At 46.1% G+C, this 24,346-nt stretch overlaps 1 protein-coding gene across 1 annotated transcript in view; it reads left to right on the top strand.

The window, feature by feature from the left end:
- The window catches only part of UTP20 (UTP20 small subunit processome component), a 1,022,377-nt gene that overhangs the window by 598,036 nt on the left and 399,995 nt on the right, over positions 1–24,346 (top strand). The window contains exons 38-40 of the mRNA XM_086919130.1: positions 14,693–14,830; positions 22,127–22,266; positions 23,249–23,331. Of these exons, the coding sequence (XP_086775256.1) occupies positions 14,693–14,830; positions 22,127–22,266; positions 23,249–23,331 (361 nt within the window). The remainder of the gene's footprint in view (positions 1–14,692; positions 14,831–22,126; positions 22,267–23,248; positions 23,332–24,346) is intronic.

The following is a 24,346-nucleotide window of genomic DNA, read 5'->3' on the forward strand; positions in this document are numbered from 1 at the left end:
CTCAAGCAAGGGGTCCACAGACAAGGGGGCAGAAGGGGGTTGCATGTTTAAAATGCGAGTGGCCAATGAGACTACTCTCAAAAAAGCAGCACCAGCCTCGGTAGCCCTCCGCGGAGGGGGACAATAGCTCATCAGTGGGGGAGGGTTGTAATCTGACCCCCCCAAGACACTGAGGGTGCTATCAATTCCCCATGGAAGGGAGCCCCATTGAAGAATGAGGATCCTGATGGGGCTCCTGGGGAGGCGAAGAGCCTGCCGGATCGGGGAGCTCCTAAAGAGACTCCATAAATTCCAAGGGGGGCACGGGCAACAATACCTCCGGTGACGCTGGGCGTGAGGGCGGCGCCAAACTCTCTCCAGAGGCCTCTAGAGAAGAGTCCACAACCTGGAGTCGACATGGCGCCAAAACGACGTGTGCCAGAGCCAATCGTGCCTCGTCAGTCGCCGACTCCGCTGCATCCAGCGTCGAGACGGCGCCGTCTGGCGCTGAAACTTTGACAAGCTCCCCTTTCAAAGAAGGAAAAGGCGAGGTAAGCTTTCGGCACCACCCCGGCGCCGACTCCGCCTCATCCATGAAAGGCTCCGATTCTGGAGAAAGAAGCTAAGGTGGCCGCCTGCCCGGCGTGTGCTCAAGGCAGGGCTATGAGCACCGGCAACCACCTGCGATACCACAGGGAGCCCAGCGGGGCTATGCAGCGCAGCAGAGGCGCAGTGGGTCGTTGAGGGGGACCCAGCTGGGTCACGCCCTAACGACTCCATGTGGACCGTAGAGGGGGGACACCAACCGGGCCGCGCCCTTACACTACCGCATCTCCGACATTCCTGGGGGGCGAAGGCTAAATTGGCGCCGGTGTTGAACCCTCAGGCGAGTCTGTCGGAGATCCCACAAGAAACGGAGGCCCAAGGACGCCCCAGGAATGGGAGATGTCCCAAGGGAGGCCTGCAGAGCTGCGGTATATGCCTCCATCTGGGCCCAAGTTGCCCCCACTCCCAGATAGGGCGGATAGAGGGGGGGTGACTGTCGGGAGCGCACGTCCGGAAAGTTCCGGGAACCAGTGCCCCTGACAACAGAAGAAGGGGAGGTCGAAGACCTAAGCAATAAACGCCTCGACTTACCAAGTGGCAAACGACAGCCTCGGACCCGAGAGGGCTATCAACGACAGAACTGGACAGTAGAGGAACCTGCCGGCGATGAAGAGGCCGGAGGGGGAGATGACTCCGACTGGGACAGCCGTGCCGAGAGAAGCTCCATACGGAGCTCAGACCGAGACTTCAGCTTTAGGTGTTGGCAGGCTTCCCAGTCCGTGGAGTCCTAGTGCTCGCACAGACACCACATACAAATAAGATGCGGGTCCGTCGCGAACATCTGCCGCGAACAGGAATTAAAAGTTCTAAAGCCCGAAGGCATCGCATACTGTTCCTGATGCAAAGCGTCGAAAAATGAGGCGGTAAAACAGGCCAGAGGAACCGCTCACTCCGGATCCTCGTTGCACGCGGAAAAGAAGGAAACTGATATCAGCGCGCCGGGAGGGACTTATATGTCCTTGCTGCTGCAGAAAAATTCCAGATCCAGTCTGACTCCTGGGGATATTCTAAGTTAAGAAATCTGCGGCTAGATGTCTCTATCAGATACACAGGACTACCTAAGCAAATGCACACTACCTGCGTACCCAGAACACGAAAAAACTGAAATGAACAACCCAATTACTGCTTCAGAAATCGAAAGCTCGATAAAGGCACTCAAACTTGGGAAGGCGCCGGGCCCTGATGGATTTAACGGAAGAGTTACTTACCTTCGGTAACGATATATCTGGTAGAGACACAGTCTAGCCACAGATTCCATTACTTAGAATATCTCCCCAGGCTTCAGACTGGATCCAGAAAATCCTTTTTCCCCAGCAATACCTCTGCACACCAGGAAGCGGCACGGTCCGGCTTCGTCCTGACGTCGTCCACGAAGTGACGTCAGTGGAGTCATATAAACACCTCCCGGGGTGCTGACGTCAGCTTTCTACATGACATTTTTTTGTGCCACAATGTGGAGCCGTGCAAAAAACTGCGATAGCACAGTAACAGTATGCGTTTAAAAAAAGAATAAAACCTCTGAAAACGCACCCAGTCTCTGGAGGGGCTGAAGGGAGCTCACAGTACTTGCTGCGAGCAAGAGCCCAACAGATTGCCAAGCCATGCCCCACCTCAAGAGGGCAACAACAGCGGCACAAAAGATATGACAAGCGAGGCACAGTTTGTCACCACAGAAGGGAAATTAAAAGAACCACAATATGCAATGTGTCGCAAGACAAGGGACTAGAAGTGAAGGACCACTAGAAAGTTCACCACACACACACTCCAGAGATTCAAGAACTGTAGCATCAAGAGAACCCAACCCAACCGACTGCCAGAGGAAGGGGAAGGCATAGGTGTGGGCGGTGGGAGGGTATTAAAAACAGAATAACTCCACGCGTGAGTAGCACAGGAGGAAAATCATGAGAAGGTAGTAAAAAGTATAGACCTGAACCAACTTCAAACGTGGACGGAGTGGAGAGCTAAAAGGGCTCGAAAGCTGCCAAAGGAAGGTGCTAGAAGCATGCCACCGACCAAATACTAGGACAGAAGGGAGTCCGAAGGGCCCCACGTAGAACAACGCACCCTACCCCAAAGTGAGGTGCGAGAGCACACCCCCGGAAGACCAAGGCCACCAGAAAGAGGGAGGCTAAGTGGAAAGACACCGTATGAAAAGGTCTTCGCAGAGTGGGGAGGATGGGCGGGCGTTAAGGAATCTGCAGCTAGACTGCATCTCTAACAGATATATTGTTACAGAAGGGAAGTAACTCTTCCATCTGATAGACATCTAGCCGCAGATACCTTAACTTAAAATAGATGCCATACCCCATATGAGGATGGTCTGCGAAACAACCACCAAGTTCCAGGAGAACATATTTGTCAAGAGGCTAATGAAAAAATGGTGGAAACCGCAATGCCAGGACAACAGGCATCAGACCCATGACCCACCTTAAGTAGCATGAACAAGGGATGGTAAAGACACCAATCCGACAAGGGACCTCTCACCCAGACATAGACAAAAGGAAAACAGAACTAGAAAGTTCTGTGCCAATGTAAGAAACAATGCAGCGAGACCTTCAGAGAAGGATCCAGGCATCGGTCTCTATAACCCAAGAGGAACGAAATACCAAGGGTCAAAACATGACAACGGTAGAGCACACCGCCTGAATACACACCACAGTGGAAGCCTCAAGAAACAGGGCAGTCAGGAGACTGTCCGCCCAAGAACCGGAGACGCAGCAGGAGGCCTGTGTACTGCCTAGGACATGTGACAACAGTGGCAGGCCTGAGCCCAGAGCCTAGTGCCAACTGAAACAGAGAAGCCACCATTTGAGCAAAAGCTCAGGAGGTAGGAATGCAGCCAAACGAATTAAAGGCAACTCTGTGAGTGAATAACTAGCAAAGCTAGTAACACACAGAGCAGGTAAGTTGGAGGGCTTGGGGACGTAAGTGCACCTCTGGTTCTTTTCTCGAGGGTGCAGGGCGCCTCGATGCAGGGGTGTCTTTTAAGTTCGGATTACACCTTACCGGCCCACTTCTGGTTGGGTGAGGCCTCCCTGCAGAGACGGCAGGCGATGTCAGGGAGTCCTGGAGAGGGCAACCCATGTTGGACGGTCACTGGGGGGCCTCGCTGGGACCGGTGGGCCACTCGAACTAAGGCTACAGGTGCAGTGGTAGTTCCAGACATTTGAAAGAAACAGGTTAGTATTAGATTCCTTACCTTTGAATATCCCCAGGCGTCAGTCTGGATCCGGAAATTTTTGCGTAGCAGTGCCCCTGTGCGTAGGTAGGCGTTTTCTGCGGCTCCGCTTCTGTCGGCGTTGTTGGCGCCGGGATGACGTCGCTGGAGTACTTAGATGCCGCCCTTGCGCGCTGACGTCAGTTCTTCTTTTTTTTGCGCCAACAAACGCAGGTCCGGAGAAAGTGGTACCCTTTAGTCACTTTTTGACTAAGCTTTTTCGATCCTTTTTGGATACGTTTAGAGTCGAACGACTCCATCGGTGCCGGTAAGGATGCCCGGGTTCAATCCCTGTGCTGACTGTAGCCGACTGGTGTAGTTTACCGACCCCCATCACCCCTGACTGTATTGCGTTGTGCCCGACCATGATGACAAGTCGTGCCTCGACTGCCAGGTCTTGACGTCGAAGGCTCCGGCAGTCGGCCGCGCCGTTCGAGGTCCCGGTCCGGAAGGAGGTCGAGGGACCAGTCGCGGGGCCAGAGTCATCGCAGCTCGGCGAGTTGACACGACTCGTTGGGCTCCAAGTCCTCAGGTAAGAGGCACAAGAAGTCAAAGAGGCGACATTGCTCTTCTGACTTCCCCTCCCCCACCCTGACGCTCGCGCAATGAGGCCGGGGGTTCGGGTGGCACCTCCGCAGGCGTCGCTGCCTGCTCCAAACCCGCCGGACCCTGGGCATAACGCGATGCCAGAGGAGATTGATGCCTTCCTCATGGCCATGAGGTCGCTCACCCCTCCGTAGGGTTCCGCGGCGCCTCAGGGCCACGTCATTTTAGGACTGGACGCAGAAACTAGGGAAAGCCAGTGGCCTGGATACCTCCCCAGACACTGGTTTTGTCTCCCCTCCTACCGTGGCTACGGAAAAGTGGGCTGCTTATAGTGTGGTGCTGATGAGGGCGGCCAAGGCCTTGGCTCTTGAGCTCCCCGTCGCAGCGCCGAGGTCTAACATCCTCACAGAGGTCCTTAAACCGCAGGTAAGCTCAGCAGAGCCTCTACTGCCGTTTAATGAGGGCCTCATGGGCGTCCTGTTGGGCACTTGGTCCAGGCCCGCTACCGGTCCCCCTGTAGATACGAACGTCGTTAGGCGCCGCCGCCCTGCTCCGGGCGACCCTAGTTTCCTGTCCACCCATCCGGACCGGAGGGAGAAAGAGTAGGTGCCTGAATACAGGAGGTAACCAGAGCACAAAGTTGCGAGGATACCGATACCCCTCCGACTCCATGGGGCCCAGTTAGGTCTCACAAAAAAGAACCACGTGTTTTTGGAACAAAATACGTAGGTATAAATGCATGCACTTAACAGAGTTTGCTGCAGTTTAAACCCTTTTTTGTAAATATCTCAGTGACAGAGTAAGGAGTGGCGAACACAGGGCTGGTCCCTGTGTAGTCCCGAAGAAGTGCTTGGGGTATGCACGAAACATGTCGACTTAGGAGTTGATAGGTACATCTGGACACATTAAGTTTAGGATAGCCTATCTCCCTACCCCGTTTTTAATACTACCACCTAGAGGCCAGAATAAAGTTTATTAGTAACCTACTGGGCAGGTATTTTTTAACTCATCACATAGTCCACTCCCCACTCCCCACAAATACACATGCACCACACATAGTCCATTTAAGTGCTCCTACGTAACTCCGCAAGTCGTAGCACGCCCCAGCCTGTAGAGGACTGGGATGGCCCCAATGATGAAGCATGTCACCGTGGGGCAACCCCGGTGAGTGAGGGGACACCTAAAAAAGGAAAAATTTTTCCTTTGTTATACACTAGACACTATCCCAACAGCCAACCCCATTGAGTAGTGGCTGTCCTTCCTCTAGCAAGGCTCTCAGGTATCTGTAAACAGAAACCTTTTTTTGTGACTTCCTGTCCACCCACCCAGCCCACTCCGAGAGCCTGGTTATCCAGGCCTCAACTTCCCTATCCGCATTCCCGCCTGCACCACCAGATCGGGAATCCAAGAGATATGAGCAATTCGGAAAGAAGATGTTCTCCTCCCTTTAGTTTGGGGTTGCGGTCGGTCAACACCGCGTGCCTCTTGGGCCGTTACACCCACTCCCTGTGGGATACGGTTGCGGCTCTGCTGCCTGAGTGCCCGGAGGGAGCCTGGGTAAAGCTCGCTCAAGCCCTCGCGGAGGGACAAGACGCAGCGCGGTATTACATACAATGTGGGCTGGATACCACGGACTCGCTGGGAAGAGCGATTTCCACGTCTGTGGTGGTTCGCCGCCACACCCAGCTGAGGTCCGCCAACTTCTCGGCCGATGTTCAGAACACCCTTATGGACATGCCGTTCGATGGCAGCCACCTCTTCGGTGGCAAGGCAGATAGTGCACTGGAAAGCTTTATGGACTCCAGGGCTGTCTGCCCCGCGCCAGCAATCTTCTTCCCAGCACTCCTTTTGTGGCCACGGAAGTGGCGGCCCACACGTCCTGCCAGCCACGGGCCGCAGACTAACAGCGGCGTGGTTACTGTCGCGGCGGTAACAGGTGACAACAGCGCGGTCAGTCCACATCTACCCCCGCAGCATCCGCCTTAAAGCCTTTCCAGTCCGAGCTTTCAGGCCCATTTGACGCCAGTGGGGGGCAGGGTTCGCCATCACCTCCTCCACTGGCGCTCCATCACATCGGACAGGTGGGTGCTGCAAATTGTCCGAAGGGGCTACTCCCTCCCCTTCGAGGCGACCCCTCCAGCCATGCCACCGCAGTACCACTGCGTGTCGGGGGATCACTTGCAACTTCTGGAAGAGGAAGTTACGGCCCTCTTGGCCAAGGCGGCCATTGAGCACGTTCCTGGGCCAGAAGTAGGGTGTGGTTGTTATTCCCACTACTTTCTGGTTCCCAAGAAGGGCAAAGGGGGCCTACGCCCTATCTTGGACCTGCGGAACGTCAACAGCTTCCTCTGAAAGGAGAAGTTCAAGATGCTGACTTTGGCTCAGATCTTAGCTGCCCTAGACCCGGGAGACTGGATGGTAGTGTTGGACTTGCAGGACGCCTATTTCCACATTCCTGTCCTGCCGGCGCTACCTACGGTTCACGGTAGGCGCAAGCAATTTCAGTTTACCGTGCCGCCCTTCGGCCTTACCAGGTGTTCACGAAAGGGATGGCAGGGGTCGCAGCTCATCTGCGCAGGTTAGGGGTTTCAGTCTTCCCCTACCTCGACGACTGGTTGTTGAAGGCGGGCTTGCCCCAGACAGTCGTCAGCCACCTCCAGACTACGGCCGCCGACCTGCACCTGCTGGGGTGCTCCATCAATGTGCCGAAGTCGCGCCTGTGTCCCTCTCAGTAGCTCCTCTTCATCGGAGCGGTTCTAGACTCAGTTTCGGGTTTATCCTCTCGAACAGCAAGTTTGGGATATTCAGGTTCTGATTCCGCTCTTTCAGCCGTTATTCCGAGTCGCCGTCAGGTTGACGCTGCGGCTTCTGGGGCTGATGGCCTCCTGCATCCTTCTGGTGCATCACGCCAGGTGGTGGATGCGGGCTCTGCAGTGGAACCTGAAGTTTCAGTGGGCCCAGCATCAGGGCAACTTGTCCGACCATGTCTTGATCTCAGAAGGCACTGCAAGACAGTTGCAGTGGTGGCTCGCGGACCGCGATTGGGTCAGCTGCAGATCCCTCTCCCTACCCCAAATGGAGCACGTAGTTGTGACGGACGCATCCCTCCAGGGCTGGGGGGGCCCACATGGGAGAGGCGGAGATCAGAGACCTCTGGTCTCAGGCGGAGTCCCGGCTCCACATCAACCTTCTGGAGCTGCGGGCGATCCGGCTTGCACTGAAGGCATTCCTCCCCTCTGTCCGGGGGAGTGTAGTGCAGGTGTTCACAGACAACACCACTGCCATGTGGTACTCCAACAAACAGGGCGGGGTGGAATCGTGGACCCTATGCCAGGATGCTCTGCGCCTCTGGCAGTGGCTGGAACATCAGGGCGTCACCCTGGTGGTTCAACACCTGGCAGGTTCCCTGAACGCCAGGGCAGACGAACTCAGCCGTCGGTGCATGATGGATCACGAATGACGTCTGAACTCGGACGTGGCGCAAGGGGCATTTCAGCAGTGGGGAGAGCCTTGGTTAGACCTGTTCGCCACAGAAGAGAACGCGCAATGTCATCAGTTCTGCTCGTTGGAATTTCCAAGGCGGCACTCGCTCGGAGACACTTTTGGCCGCGAGTGAAGTTGCGGTCTGTTGTACGCCTTTCTGCCTATATCACTACTGCCCACAGTGCTGAAGAAGATTAGGCATTGCCGGGCCCAAGTCATCCTTGTGGCTCCGGACTGGGCACGAAGATACTGATATCCTGAGCTACTCAGCATGTCAGTCAATCCCCCGATTTGTCTGCCTCTTCAGGAGGACCTTCTGTCGCAGCAGCAGGGGACTGTCCTTCACCCAAACCTGTCCAGCCTCCACCTCCATGCGTGGAGATTGAGCGGCAACAGTTGAGGCCATTTGACTTGCCTCCTGAAGTCTGTGATGTTATTCTGGCAGCCAGGCGTCCCTCCATAAAATCGGTATACGCCTGCAGGTGGAACAAATTTGTGGCATGGTGCACAGCAAAGGCTGTGGATCCACTCGCTGCTCCTCCTTCTGAGGTTCTCCTCTTTCTTCTTTCTCTGGCCCAGCAGGGCTCTGCTCTGGGCGCTATCAAGGGCTACCTCTCTGACATTTCCTCCGCCTTAAGGCTCCCTGATCAGCCCTCTTTGTTCAAGTCCCGAGTTGTAAATAGGTTCTTGAAGGGCATCACTCATATGTTCCCCCCCCTGTTCCTTTCGTGATGCCTCAGTGGGACTTGAACCTTGTTCTGACTTATCTGATGTGCGCTCCCTTCGAGCCACTTCCTAACTGTCCTCTTCGTCTTCTTACCCTTAAGACTGCATTCCTCGTTGCCATCACCTCTGCCAGGAGAGTGAGTGAGCTGCAGGCCCTTTCTTCACCATCTCCTTTCCTTTCTGTCCATCCGGACACAGTTGTGTTGCGGACTCTACCCTCTTTCCTGCCCAAGGTAGTCACAGCCTTCCACATCGGGCAGTCCATCACCTTGCCCACCTTCTTTCCGCCTCTGCATCCCTCGAAAGAGGAAGAGAGGCTCCACCGTTTGGACCCAAAACGTGCGCTCTCATACTATCTGGATCGCACACGCCAGTTCCGGGTGGATGACCAACTCTTTGTTGGTTACGTGGGCACTAAGAAGGGACGGGCGGTGCACAAACGGACCATTTCCCGATGGGTCGTCTTGTGCATCAAGGCTTGTTATTCACTGGCTAAAAAGGAGCCTCCTGTGGGGCTATGTGCCCATTCCACTCGGCCACGGCGGCTACTACTGCCATGGGTCGGGGAGTCCCCTTGCAGGACATCTGTCAGGCAGCTACGTGGGCCTCACTGCACACGTTCGCAAGACACTACTGCCTGGACAGCCAAGTTCCGTTCTCCAGGACTTTCTGGTTTGATCATTGGTTCGCAGACCCACCACTGGGGTTGGTATTGCTGGGGTATCTATTCTAAGGTAAGAAATCTAATACTAACCTGTTTCTTTCAGATGCACAAGTTACTTACCTTCGGTAACGATATATTTGTAAGAAACAGTAGTTAGTTTTAGATTCCTTACCGCCCCACCCATCCTCCCCGTTCTGCGAACCGATATCTAGGGTTAAGGTCATCCCTTTGAGGGCCCTTGTTTCATGGCACCAGTGTTGGTTTTTATCATGGCTCTGCGTTTCTGGCGCGGAAAAGCTGTGTAAAAGGACTGACGTCAGTGTGCGAGGGTGGCGTCTAAGTACTCCAGCGACCTCATCCCGGCGCCGACGACGGACGCGGAGCCGCAGACAACGCCTACCGACGCGCAGGGGTACTGCTGCGCAAAAATTTCCGGATCCAGTCTGACGCCTGGGGATATTCTAAGGTAAGGAATCTAATACTAACTACTGTTTCTTACAGATATATTGTTACCGAAGGTAAGTAACTTGTGCGTTGTGCTCAGTCTGTCTTGGGAGTTTCTTTTGAACAGACCTGCTGTTCACAGGAGATCCGGTCTTTGTTGAAGGCAGTCAGTCCTCTCAGGGTTCTGTAGGTCACTGGCTGCAGGACAAGGTGACTTTTGATGCACGATCTCTGGATACTGCAGACAGGCCGGTAGGCTGGGGCCAAGACAGTTGTTCTCTACAGTCTTATCTGCTGGGTGTCTTCTTTAGTTCTTCTTCTTCGTAAGTTGCTGGAATCTGCTTTCTTGGTTTAGGGCTGCTCCCTAAATACTGTATTTAGGGGGAGATTTAGGGGTCTTTGGATCAGTAGCCAATGGGCTACTAACCTTAGGGTGACTACACCCTTGGGGTGCTCACCCCATGTGGGCGAGTGAGCACAATCCCTAATCCTGATTGTGGAGTGCCTTCTATCTGCAAGATGGCGGGCGCTGAAGAGTGGGCTTCCTCACCTCCCCACCTGACGGGTGGGGTTGGCATAGGGAGCACAACTTCTGGGCTGGCTAATTTTTCCCAATTGTCTGCCCGCCGAAAAGAAGTGGAGACAGGAAGGGGGCCTGCTGCTGGTAGCAGGAGATACTTGGGGTCGCATTACAAAGGCTTCAAGGCCTTTGAAGCTTCCCTGCCACAGATGGCTTTTCCTGGCCTGGGGAAGGTGTGAACACCTCCGACCAGGAAAGGTTTTGTTTCTGGGCTCAGGGAGCGAAGGCTCCCACCACAGGGGTCCAGTAACATGTCTTGTGATGGCAGGCTGGTGTGTACTAATCAGGGAACCCACCAAAGCATGGTTGTTTTTCAGGGGTCATCTATAAGATGCCCTCTAAGTGCATTCTTCATTAAATACTACACCGGCATCAGTGTGGGTTTAATGTGCTGAAACGTTTGATACCAAACTTCCCAGTTTTCAGTAAAGCCATTATGGTGCTGTGGAGTTCTAAATGACAACCTCCTAGCACCATATACTCTTAATGGCATTACTGCACTTACAATGTCTAGAAATTGAAGTGGACACTGTAGGGGTACAGGGCTAATGCACCTGAACCCTCACCACTTGTATAGTGTACCCAGCTAGAGGGGTGGCTGACATATGCCAGAGGATGTGTGCCATATCGACTCTTCACTTTGTTTTGCACCAAAACACGCAGCCTGCAATGACTGTGTGTGTGTGTGTGTGTGTGTGTAAAGGTTCAGGGCCTCTAAGGCTGATGGTGGCACAATAAGTGCTGCAGCCCTTAGAAGCCTTCCCTGTCCACAGTGCCCTTAGTTCCAACAGTACCTTTTACAAGGGACTGCCATGTGACCAGAGAGGTGCCAATTGAGGGTACAAGGTACAGTTTTGGAAAAGAACACAGTCCCTTGGAACCTGATTGGTAGGGACCAAGGCACATGAAGTCATAGTGCATCAGTAGCCTGGCAAAAAGTCGGGGGGTTACTGCAACAGAAACACAGCTAACAATTTTCCTTTGTAATAAACATTTCTTTTTTTTCTGCATTCTGATTCTTCTTCATTTCTTTATCACCTGCAACCATAGTAGACACACATGTTTATACTGCCCAAGCCCTGAAGATTTTGTATTGTTTCTCTAAAGGTTGCTCCTTTGTTTTAAGATCCTAATTAAAAAATGTCATTCATTTAGGATTTTACTGCATTTCAAGAGAGGCCAATGTTTTTAAATGATTTTTTTGATCCTGTTACTTGACATAGAGAATTTAAACACAAATACCATGGTGTTCCGTTTGCTTCTTCTGCTTGGTGTAGTCATGTTTCTCTATTGATGTAATCAACTCCTTGTTTTGCCCTCTTGAGTATTTCTTCAAGGTACCTTTTTTTGTATAGCTTAGCCGTCGTCATTCCCTATTGTATTCCACCCTCCCCTTTTCTACTGTTAATTCCCCTCATTCTCATAAGTTGGTTCACTGGAAGAGTATTCTTAAGCGATAGGTGAGGGGATGGAAGCTATTGTAATGCAATACATGATTGTGATCAGTGGTTTGGACTATAATCTGGTGCTTAGGTGCTGTTGGTCCATACAAATGTCCATATATATCAGAGTTTACCTGTGATCTGGGATTTCTTGTTTCTAGTTAATTCTTGTTGCAGATCAGCTGTTCTTTGTGCCCTAACCTAATAATGAATATATCAGCAAATCTCTTGTATAATAATGGGATTGTCAGTCAGTCAATCAATCAATCAAGACTGATTTATAAAGCACTTCTTCTCACCTGTGAGTGTCTCCAGACGATGGGGGGGGGGGTGTTCTTCTGCTATGGGCTATCTGTTGGACAGCCACGTTTTCAGGCTCTTTCTGAACTTCTGAAGGGTTGGGGCTTTTCAGAGTTGAAGAGAAATTGTGCAAAATGTAACCATGTTCAAATTCAGGAATGGCGATTTTGGTATAACATGGGGCTGCTGGAGATCCCATTGATGTTACTTTTAATTGTAAATAATAAGTATTCTCATACTGAGTCAAGCACTATTCCACGGCTTTCGAGTCGTCACTGTGGTATGGCGATATGTAAGGATTTGAAAAAGCATACATAATGTTAGGCGTGTATCCTCTGGAATTGCCCATCAGTATGTTGAGTAGATGTGTAGTGTCCTTGAGATATGATGGTTGACTCTCAACAATTGTCTGTAAATGTTAATCAATGTATTTGACAGCATTAGATACTACAGACCCAAAAGCAATTCTTGTGCACTTTGGGAACAAAATACATTTTTGGACAGCTAGAGTGTGACTGCAAACATATCATTTTTTAAATCATTATCTATCTCATGTGTACTGCATAATGGAGTTTTGAGCTAAGTGTCTTATTGAAATCATTGGTAGGATTATGATTTAGAGAGTTTTTAGTAGCCGTCAGTATCGCTCTTTCTGGTTGATACTCTCTCTAATTGCAGACTGCTCACTGACTCACTTTCCATCTTGTTCTGTGCAATGAACTCCTGATTGGTCACAAAGTCCCATTTTAGACTCTTCACACTATCCTATTACCTACTCCCCGTCTGTCTAAGGGTGCTGAAGATACCTTTGAAAATTGCATTAGCAAGCAGGGGTGTTGCCTATTTACGGGACTGCATTCTCAGTTACAGTAGTAGGGTGCGGCTGCCCGGAAATCTAAGGGCACCACCAACTGCTGCATGGGAGCTATTGCAGAAATGTTGTCCGGATCCACATAGTCACCTGGGAGAATTCAAAATGTGAGCAATCTGTAGCTAGAGTATCTTTTGGTAGAGCACTGTTGAAGGTAAGTATCATTTTTGTACATGAAATTAGACTTGATGAGAAAACTATGAATCAATATCCTTACCATGTAACCTAAGAACTTTGCCTCTTGTTCTTCCATCCTTTGACATTGATTTTGGAATTCGGCATACTGTTATAAAATCTAATGACAGCATAGGAGTGCTGAGATAATAAAGTGGTCATGTGGCCAATGAGGATTCTTGCTTTACAGTGGTAAATCACTCCTAATGCTTTTTGTTAACATCTATGACTGGTCAGCGGAATCTGTACTTACTATACTCATTTTTAAGTCAAAAAGAACAGGCACAATGGCATTTGCAAATGCAGCTATGAAGTGTTCTTGCCATATTTGAAATTGGGCCACAAGTCTCATATTTAAAAGCATTTCAAGCATGCTTTGTGTTCAAATACCGTCCTCTGTGGAATGTACCCATATGCCCACATTGTAATAACATTTATTGTTCTACAGTAGTTTAAGGGTTAGTATGCATCTTTCTTTCCTCTCAAAAATCCTCTTATTACTCCATACTGACCACTACTTGGAGCTCTCAAAAACCCTGGGCATGGCAATCATTGCCTACTGTAGTATGATCTGCATAGGACTTTGAGGTCCATGAATGTGCACCACCCAGAAATCTATAATCCGCATGTGCGCACTTAATTAACCAATAAACCATTACACAATTTGAACACAGAGGCAGATATTTGAGTGCTGTGCCCTAGATGATGGATTGCCCTGAACGCCTTGAAAACCAAGCAGTCTCAACTTGCTTTCTTCATGCAGAAAAGCGGTCCTTATTAGAGAACGTTCAGCAAGGTTCCCACCTCTACCGATCGGAATGTAGTGTCCACCATGCTTGCTCAACGTTCTGGCAAGATATTCAATCCTCTAAAGCTACTGAAATAAAAAAAAGACGAGTTTCATAAAAGTTTCACCTAGAAAAATCATAAAAAGAGTAAGAAATATTCAACCTTGAAACGTATAATACAAGAGGCAGTGACGCACACTGTTCCCCATGCAAAAACTGATGATTGTATGAGGAAACTTCCTTGCATTAGTCCTCTAGAAGAATCACTTCAGGGGAGTTTCGGGCTAATTAGAATGGCCTGTTTTTATTCTTTTTAAAATTTAAAATACATGCCACTAATCTTATTACTTTGGTTCTAGCTAACAGAGGAGTAGAAGTACAGTGGGGTGCTTTGATTTTGATTGGATAACAAAGTTCGGTCCCGTATGCAAGCCAGCGTTAGAACCAAGGTCTCCAGTTTTTGTGTTTGAATCCATTGAAAATTGACTCGATGTTATACTGTGATATATTAACTATGGCTTACCACAGTAAGCCTGTATTTTAGAGTTCAACTGCTATTGGAGAAATTCCTTATCTTGCCACTTCCTGAGTTTTTAATCTTGTCTACAATAATTACTTTGAAAGGAAAAACCTTTGCTCATGAATGCATATCTCACAAGAATTGTTTTGGTATTGTGTGTGCAGTTACAAATGGCAACCACAAAGAAAACTATTTTCTTGGGAAGACAATGGAATGTTGCTGTACTTATATGCTCTGTTTGATGTGTTTTGGCTATCACTGTGTGAGTTACACCATTGCCATGGAATTAAAATGTTTCTTAAACAAAAACTCCCTAAAGGAATGTTTGTTTTCATAACTTCTATACCCTCAGATTCACAGAAGAGCACGTGCCTTGAGGAAAATTGCAAAGCAACTTGTTGAAGGAAAAACTGTCCTGTCCTCTAAATCGTTGCAGAATTATATCATGCCATATGCAACCACGGCCATCTTTGATGAAAAAATGCACAAGGTAGGTTGTGTATGCTTTCTGATCCTGTCTAGATTTCCTTTTCATATGAATTTAGTATGTGTTTTTTTAAACACAGTTGTGGCAGTACAGTTGATACAACTGGTGTGCCTTTGCTCTTCCCTTTAACTAATCAGCTTTTTCAGCAATGAGCATTCCTTTCTACAGATAATGGTACCTTTCCGAAATGTACAGAAAGGGTCCTAAATAATGCAAGATAATCATTTGCAATGAACTATGGACATTATGCTCGTTATTTTACTGACATAGTACAGCTGAGGACATTTCTTTTCGTATATAATCTTCTAGTCATGTCCGATCACTGCTTGGAGGATTCTAGGCTCTTAGATACTTGCAGTCGGAATACTCTGTGGTGTCTTTGTGTCATTGGTTGGAGGAGGTGTAGAGGTGAGTAGAAGGGATGACATTTACTACTAAAGAGTGCAATCTCAGATCATATGTGCACGACCAAGAGGATATATTTTGTTTTAAGTACTGAACTGTAATTTGGGAATCTATTTGAGATACACGGGATGCCAGTGCTATAGTGAGCTCAATGGATGGTTAATTCCCCTTTCAGAACAAATGCTGTTTGGGAACTAGTAACCTATTTAGTCCATATTATGACATTAGTGGCAACCTCATTTTTAGGTCTCTCCTACGCAGCGCGAATGTGCTGCATAGGAGGACCTTTAGCCGTCGTTCTGCTCTTTTTTGAAGCACATACTCTGGCTTGTGGTGGCATCCAGCTTGCAGGAGCGAGCAGGGGTGCGCCACAAGCATGAGTGTGTGCTTCGCAAAAGAGCAGACTGCACACGCACGCAGCACTCCCAGGCTCGCCTCTTGCTCCCACTCTCTCTCACGCGCCCCTCTCTCTCACGCGTGCACCACTCGTACTTGTTTAAACAGGTGACCATGCTGTTGCATGGCTGTTGCATTTTGGGGATTGCTGTAGTGCTATTGAATCAAACACGCATTGCGAAGAAGAGCACAATGATAGGCGTCCATCCAATGTATACTTAAGGAGGTCTGTTCTGCCACAGGACAGTTTTAGCAGTATTTCCAAGCTGGGTGGGTCCAATTAACAAGCATTGGCATACCCAATAGGTCTTGCCTTTGGGATCTTACAAGTGTTTAGTTATCCAGCTCAATATCCTTGGTACAACAACATCAACAGTTGCATGGCTAAACACTTATAAAGTTCCAAAGGCGAGACCTATTGGCTATGCCAATGCTTGTTAATTATAAAAGTGTTGTGAAGCTGGTAATAGCTCATTTAGTGTGAGACCACGTTTGTTGCGTTACCCAGTCACAATAGGGGCTGCCACACAGATAGCATAAAGGTATGCACCAGGCCCAAGTCAAGCCTTTTTCTAAAATAATAGTATAATGTTGACCGAAAATACAGTAAACACACAAGCTTGTTTGCTGTGGCCCACTCTGCTAATTACACAGTCCAGTCCATTTAGTGCTGTGTGGACTTATTGGGCTATCAAATGGATATGTATTACCTGGGATGTGGAATTCCTATAGCCCGACGCCCGGGACATATTGTTTGGGGTCAAGGGCAACAAGTCTTCATGTGTTATTTGTCCTTGGGACAAGTAGGCCTAACCCCCTACATCACACACCCTTTGATTGCCAGTTTACAGTACCACATTATTAATAAGGGAAAGGCATTGTCTGCAGTTAAGGTAATATTTGTGTCCATGTGTTAATGCTGTTCAAACTTGTATTTATGGTGCCTTATTGCAAAGCTTTTATTATTAGGGTGAGCGATCTAAGTACATGTTGTAAGCTCAGACTGTACTACTGACAGTGGTTCCAGTATAAAAATGTGTACACATTGTCAATGTTTAGCAATATGAGGCTATGTATACTGCTCCCAGAATGCTCTCTGATTAGATGCAAACATATGCAGAAGCTTGAAAGGAAGATTGAATATTCTTTGCTTTCAAAATAAAACGTTCACAAAAAATGCAAAATCATTCTGCTAAACTCTAACATTTTAGGTACTGTTTTTTTGCAGCATCAAATGCGTTGATATATGCTAGTAGTTCCCAAAAATATTCCTAATGGAAAATCAGTATAACCAGTTTTAATAAGATTATGGGAAACATAAAAATAAACAAGCATTGGTAAAGCCGATAGATCGGAAATTATTGGTCCGCAATCGTTTTGTCAATGCGTGAAATGTTTTGGCATTGTTTTTGTAAAATCTTATTGGTGCTGCTGAGCCCTCATCATTAAAACAAACATTGGCAAAAGCAAAAATCGTTTTGGCCTCAAAAAGCACACATTGTCACAGAAGTTATATGGCACTGAACAAAAACCACTGTGTTGATTATGCTCCTTGTGAAAGAAAAGAATGCTGTCACTCACAGGGAAGCTAGCCGATAGACAGAGAGAGACAGAATGTTAATAAACACAAAAGGTCATGGTTAACAGCAGACCTAAGTAGGGGCCCAATTATTAAATAAAGGCTCAAAAGTGCACTCGTCTCCTTGCATTAAGTGCAGATATGCAACTTTTGTAAATTCACAAAACGTTACAGAAGTAGTCCAAGAAATAGTACACCTAGAAAATATTTGTTAACAGCATTTTAGCATGAGCAAATATGCAGGTGTAGACTTGCTCATGCGAGTGTTAGCAAATTCACTTTCCCTCTAACCCCTTTTTCCCCAACCCTGGAAGAAGTTTTATGCCTGCCATTGTCAGGAGTAAATTCCCAACCTTTTTCAGTATTGGAAAAGATTAGAGAAGAGTTGGTGAAAACCCATAGAACATGCAAGTTAGTAGGTTTGCACAGAGCATTCCAACCCTGGAACTGTTTACCATTACCTTCAGCGCCAATATGTAGATCTGCGGAAATGTGGCAACATAAGTGAATTGCTGGTATTCAAACTCTACTATGGAAGGAGACCTGGCATAATCAGAGAGGGTATTTAGGAGCTCTTATATAATGAGATTGCTGCCATAACTTGTCACCGCATTACATGGCACAAAAAGGACAATTGGATTCTGTGTCAGGACAAGTAGATTTATGAAGCAACCTGCCCAGTGGACAAGTAGATATTTTATTAAATTCCACACCCCTGAATGTATGGGAGAATGTGATGTGCAGAAGGTGCTGTTTATGACTCAGTGGATCGATCTTAGGTGTCCGGAAGATAAGACTAGATTCTGATTAAGTGCGCTGTCACTTTGCTAATTTTCGGGCTAGTATTGTTAACTGAAAGTTGGCTCTTTTAGAAAGTGATGTGGGTGAATATCAGGAAAATGAAATGTTAAGAGCATAACTTTAGGCCGTTTCCAAAGACGGCAACCTCTTCTGACCTCCTATAATGATCAGTGTTCTTTTTTAATTATTTTTACCTTGGGTGAGATAAATGCTTATTGATGTCCACTTTGGTTTTGGTGCTTGAGCTCAGAAAACACAAAGTAACCGGCTTCGGACCGAGTTGTGAAAGTAACCCCAGACAAAATGTTTATACCAGCCACAGGATGCACTATGCTTATCTGATTGGATGCATTATGTTTAGCCAAAAATAGCGGTCGTTCTTCTCTAAAGAAGCATTTTCTTAGAAACCAGACATTAGATTTCACTACATAGTGGAATAAAATAAATTGGCTAAAATCGATGTGGATTACAAGTATTTTGTCTTTGATTTATATTTCTTGATACTTAAAGGTCTGTTTTAACCCACATAACATGTTTTATCAAAATGTAATTTCAGCACTAAGTATTGCTTCGAGATGTCTTGTGTGCATACCGCTTACATATGTAAAGTGTACTCAACATAGGATACCAAAAACGTAACATTTTTCCAAAATTCGTGTTTCATTTTGATATGGTTTACTCTAAAATGTCTTTGATTCATAGCAAAGTGACAAACTGCCTTTTTAGCACATGATATTGGGACTGTCAGTCTAGGATTGGTGGGAAGCACCATCAAATGGAGGCTCGTTGCTGAAATGAATTAGAAGTTGTGAGTTATTGAAGTTAGAGTCCACAGTCACAGATTTACTTTTCTTTTATCGAAGCAGTAGAAACTGCGATTCATTGTCGAAGGATAATGTGGGATTGTTTTAACAGAGACAGAACCATTTATAACGATATTTTCCTTAAGCTGAATCAAGAGGAGCACAGTGTGTCTTTATTTTCCTGGGGTTGTTTTATATCAAAGACTGGATGCACGTAAGGCAAATACATGTTTTCACATGAGAAACCGACCCCGTTTATGTACCTTACTGGAATAAAAATGACCATTCCCAGTTATGTGCATAGAGAAGTAACACCAGTTCACAATGTAACGTTTCTTCCATTTGATTAACATCTATAAAGAAATCAAACCTCTCTCTGAGACAACTCTGAATTTATGGGATGCCCTGCTCTTGATAGTGTTCTTGATCTGCGGCTTTAAATAAAACCAAGGTCAGTCAGCAAATGTGGAAGCTCAAAGCAGGGCCCCGGACAAATCCATGGCTCCATCCTGCAAGAGCTAGGGCTGCTGCTTCACTCTTTCGGTTTCATGGACTACTCATACAGTCAGGCCACCCAGCGTTTGCTGAAATTCTCTGTAGTTGACTAGTTTGATTGGCCAGCTAAGGAACTGCCTGTTTGATTTCAGTGTTCGATGACAAACTATTTCCCTAAAATCATTGTCAGTCAAAGAGACCCTAGTGTGCATGTATATTAGTCTTGTAGAAGCTCCTGGCTCTGACTATACCAGGTTGGCCTACTACTCCCGTCTGCTGTCATGACAAAGGTCTTGGCATTTTCTCAGTGTTCAAACAGTTTGTTCTGTCCGTTTGTATAGCTGACTTTGTTGAGGAAAATTGTTCATTCATATATTCCATCTTTCACGGATGGAGCAATTGTGGGAGCTTGTGTTATATCCCGTTTGTATTATAATAATGTTATTTATCTCAGACCCCTAGAATTTCAAAATTGCACAGCTCCGGAATGTGAGTTTTGTTAGGTATGTTCCGAGCCTTTGAAACTGTGAGGGGATCCCTCTGCCCGTCTATCACAGAAGTGGCTTCAGATAATTAACTTGTCCAGTTTAAAGGCACTTGATAGACCATGTGTCTAAAGGAGCAGTCCCAGGTTTCTGAATCGTTTGATCTCTTATGGACCTCCACGGCCACTGTATTCGGGAGCGCTTCTGATTCTGAGTCACATGTTCAAATGGGCTTCCAGCAAAGGCAGAGCTTTTAGAATTGGGTGCCTTTTGAATTTTGGGCCTTTAGAGGGCCAGAAGTTAAAAACCATCCTATAAAGATCGGTCGTCTTTTTATATTTTGTCCAGTTGAAAAAGACTTTAAAAACCTATTTGTTTTGTTAATTATTCTCTTTTCCGATGTGTTTGTGATTTTTTTTTTTAGTACAAGAAATCTCTGTGGAAAGTGTGTTGCCCAAGTAAAGAAATTAATAAATAAATGTAAAGTTTACTTCGTCATGACTGTAATCCACACAGCCTCCAGACTATAAAGCAGCATTGTAGTTCATGTTTTAAATTTGTAAATGTTATTTATTGTTTCAGCTTACGAAAGTAAGCCATACGATATAAACTCCTTAATGTTACAAGAATGAAATCAGCACTTTGCAAATTCTATTATTTAGCACATTTCATAAAAGATTAATATTTTTTTTAATGTATGCAAAAACAGCCAGTTAATACATATAAATGGATGCCATCCTCTTTCTTTGACTCCAGCAAAATGTTATGCTTTTTTAAAGCATGGAGAAAAAACAATCAATTAACATATGTAAATATACGTTAAACTCTTTACCTAGCTCTGTGTGCAAGTTACAGTCATCGGAGTATTCCTCAGCATTTCCTGGAATGGACGTACCCTCCACCTTGTAGAGCACCATCACAATTCCAGTACCCACAATATCCCTGAGCAGGAAAATTACCATCACCCATCTTGTAGTTCACATTTGTCGCCAGCATGTAGTGTCACCTCCATGCCAGTAACCCACATGAACCAAGTATTTAAAGCACCATCTTCATTCCCGTATTCTCATTCACACCGGACATGGACAGTAAGTAGTATGACTTCCGTTCTCGGACAATAATCCACATTTGCCTTAAGTATGGAATAAAATTGCCATGCTAATAATCCACATGTGCTGGAAGGATAAGGTATCATAGTCATCCAGTAATCCACAATTGTCTCATCTCCATTTCGTTCTGCTCTGCTCATCTATGTGCACTCTTCCCTGTAACTTTCAAGTGCTGTCATCGAAGATTTCAAGCTTTGATATCAGTAAAGTGTGAAAAACACTTGTGCACACACACCACCTCCTTTGATCCCACCACAAGCACAACTGTCGGGGCTCATTTTAATGATGAGGGAGGCAAAAGTCACAATTCAAGGTTGCATGAAAGGTTGAGTGATTGGAAGGAAACCTGGATTGAAGGGTTAAAGGATGAGTGGGTGGACTGATATAACGAGTGTAATATAATGGATACAAAGGAATGTATGAGTGGGTAAAAGGATGGATGAATGAAGAAAGAATGCTAGGAAGTATGAGTGGAAGGATGGATGAAGACTAGTGATGAAAGGGTGGGTGGATATAATGGTAAAGGAAGGACGGATGCATAGAAGTTTGAAAATATGTATACATGGATGGATGAAAGGCTTCAAAGATGATGAAGGGGAGGATGAAGAGAACTCTTCTAGGCTGGGTATGACTTAATCGTGTCATCCAGTAATCCTAATTGCATTTTGCTCTGCTCTTTTCACCTTTTCAACAAACAGGATTGCGGATCCTGCATAAATTCACAAACTGAGTTACCATACAAATTGGTTGAATCTCCAAATAGACTTGGAAGGAGAATATAGAAAATGCTTAGACAAATGAAAAGTTCCTGAAAGACTTCTATTAAGAATGTTTTTCTAGGCACAGTAAGTCACCCAAGGTAAACACCTTGAACTACAAGTGAAGAATTTCCCATGCTCACACACTGCTTATCGGACCATAAAGGAAACAGGCAAAGGAGCTTGTTTTGGTCTATCAGAATCATGCACCTTGTGAATCCATCATACATACTAAACATAGGCTGCAGGTGAAGACTGGTGGCCATATTAGGTAAACCTGAGAGATCGTCTCAGTGCAGAGGGGAAAGGTACACAGCTAGTCTGTTTAATCTTAATGCACAAGTTAGGCCAGTATTCATGAAGCTCCACAATTACATTTGATGATACATCTGATTGATTTCCATTCTATTATGTGTGCCATAAATTGAAACTGTTCCACGTGCAAATTAAGCTGTTACTCTTTTCCAGTATGAAAATATGATCAGTGCCTCAGTGGAAATCGTGGGAGCGGTGTGTAAACATCTGTCATGGTCAGCGTACATGTACCACTTAAAACATTTTATCCATGTTCTGCAAACAGGACAAATCAACCAGAAATTAGGTGTCAGGTACGACATTTTATTTGAATCATTAATTGAGCATGTATATAAAGACTTAACATTGAGCCAGCAGCTTTAACTATCCTTTTGAGTGGGACACTTTATTGAATGAATGATTCCCTTGCTTTAACCCTAGTTGTTTTAGTACACATAAATTGGACTTGCTTAGAAAATATAATTTGTGAATAGCAGAGAGAAGGCAAAACTATCCAGAATATATAGTGCTTTTATTCTTTCTCTATCTCCCTAAATCTCTCTTGCTCTGTTTGTTTGTCTCTCCTTCTCTCCTTATACTTACTTTGAATGTCCTATGGTCAAATTGTTGAGCTTCAATCAATTATCCTTGCACTGTGAAAACCTCCATAAATTGAAGCAAACAGGTGAATGTCATCACGGCTGTGGATAAGCTTTACAATCCCACCCTTTCAGTGAAGCTCCTTCTTTTCAAAGGGAACTTTACTGGACACTTAGCCCCAACCTTCCTTTCTCCACCCTCCAGCGTGGGTCTTCTTACTGGCCGCTTCCAGGAAGATTCTTCTTCAAACTCCATTTCAGGGCATCTTGACAGAAGGCATCAATTACATATTTTCTGAGGTCCAGCATGAGATCATGAGCAGTGCAGGTGTCAAAGCTAAGGACCTTACCTTCTTAATTTCATTAAATTGCAGCTATTTGTTGAAAGAAATATATTAAAACCTAAAACATAATGTAATTATGAGCACACAAACTTTCCCATGCTCTTGTTCTCTTACACTCTCTCATGATCCTTTTCCGTATCATATGCTTAGTAAAACTAAAACTGTCTGCTTTCCCTCTGGATGCCCTCCTGACATTTCCATAGCCTTTGCATGTCCTCCTTATAGAGCAGGTATGCAGTACCTCCTGGGCACAGACCTAAAATTATATTTTGGAATAATGGCTATTTTGTGCTTAAGTAATGCCTCTCGTTCATGTATTGTCTTTTATAAGCAAGCTTTTATTTTTCTGACAGCTTGTTGGTGACTGTACTAGAAGCTTTCCATTTTGACCATACCACTCTTGAACAACAACTGGAAGCATTTAAGATTAAAGAAAGTAAGTTTATGTTGTCTCAGACAAAATGTTACATGGTTTGCGTTCATACGTTCAAATGCTGGCAATGCTACATTAGCACAATTTTGTGTGAATTATTCATCACATTCATTGTTTTTGAACTATGCACTTATGTGGCACTGAGTGCCGAAATCTGTAACAACCCTGCATATTTCACCACCTCATGTACTAGTTTCCTTTGCACCCTTAGGGAGTGTTGCACCACTGCTGACTATTTTCAGCCCGTTGTAATGGAGTATCCTCTCCTACAGAGGAATCTGTACTACTAAAGAATATTTTTTTAAATATTGTTGTTCATTTATCTTTGCAAGCCTACATTTGGCACGTAACATAGAGCAATGGCTGAAACACAGGTGCAAGGTGTAACCAGTCTTACTGAAACACTGGGAGTGGTCACAGTGGAACAGGCAAAATCAAATATAAAATATATAATGTGGAATAATTCTTTCTGGTCAGTGTCCTAAGGCCTGTGTTAATATTAGTTTTTTGATGCCTGCTGTTTGTCTAAATTCAAGAATATTCAATATCTGTTCAACACTAGCAGCCTATCAGCTGCAAAGCCAAAATTAGAGGCAATTAACAGAGTTGTCTCTTCATATATACCAAGTTCGAATTCCATTGTAACTCCATTCTGTATTTAATTTAGTAAAATTGATTAAATGTTCACATCTGATACACTTCTAACCGTAGATTCCTTATCTTAGAATTATCGTCCGGCATCAAACTGGATCTGAACATTTTTGAGCAGTACCCCTGTGCCCTGGTAGGGGGTGTTGTTTTGCTACACGTCAGTGCCGTCTGCGCCGAAAATGACATATGGGGTACCTATTAAAAGGAACCACCAGCAAGCGATGGGGTCTGCTTTTTCCTTTGCACGCCAGGAAGTGCAGATCGGGAAGAGCTAGCCCCCCCCGCCACTTTTTAGCTGGCTTTTTTTTACATTTTGTCAACAAATTTTGAGAAAAAAATCCTTTCTAGTTGTGTGATGGGGATGATT

This window comes from Lissotriton vulgaris, chromosome 1_1, assembly GCF_964263255.1.
Source record: "Lissotriton vulgaris chromosome 1_1, aLisVul1.2, whole genome shotgun sequence".
Taxonomy (NCBI): Eukaryota; Metazoa; Chordata; class Amphibia; order Caudata; family Salamandridae; genus Lissotriton; species Lissotriton vulgaris.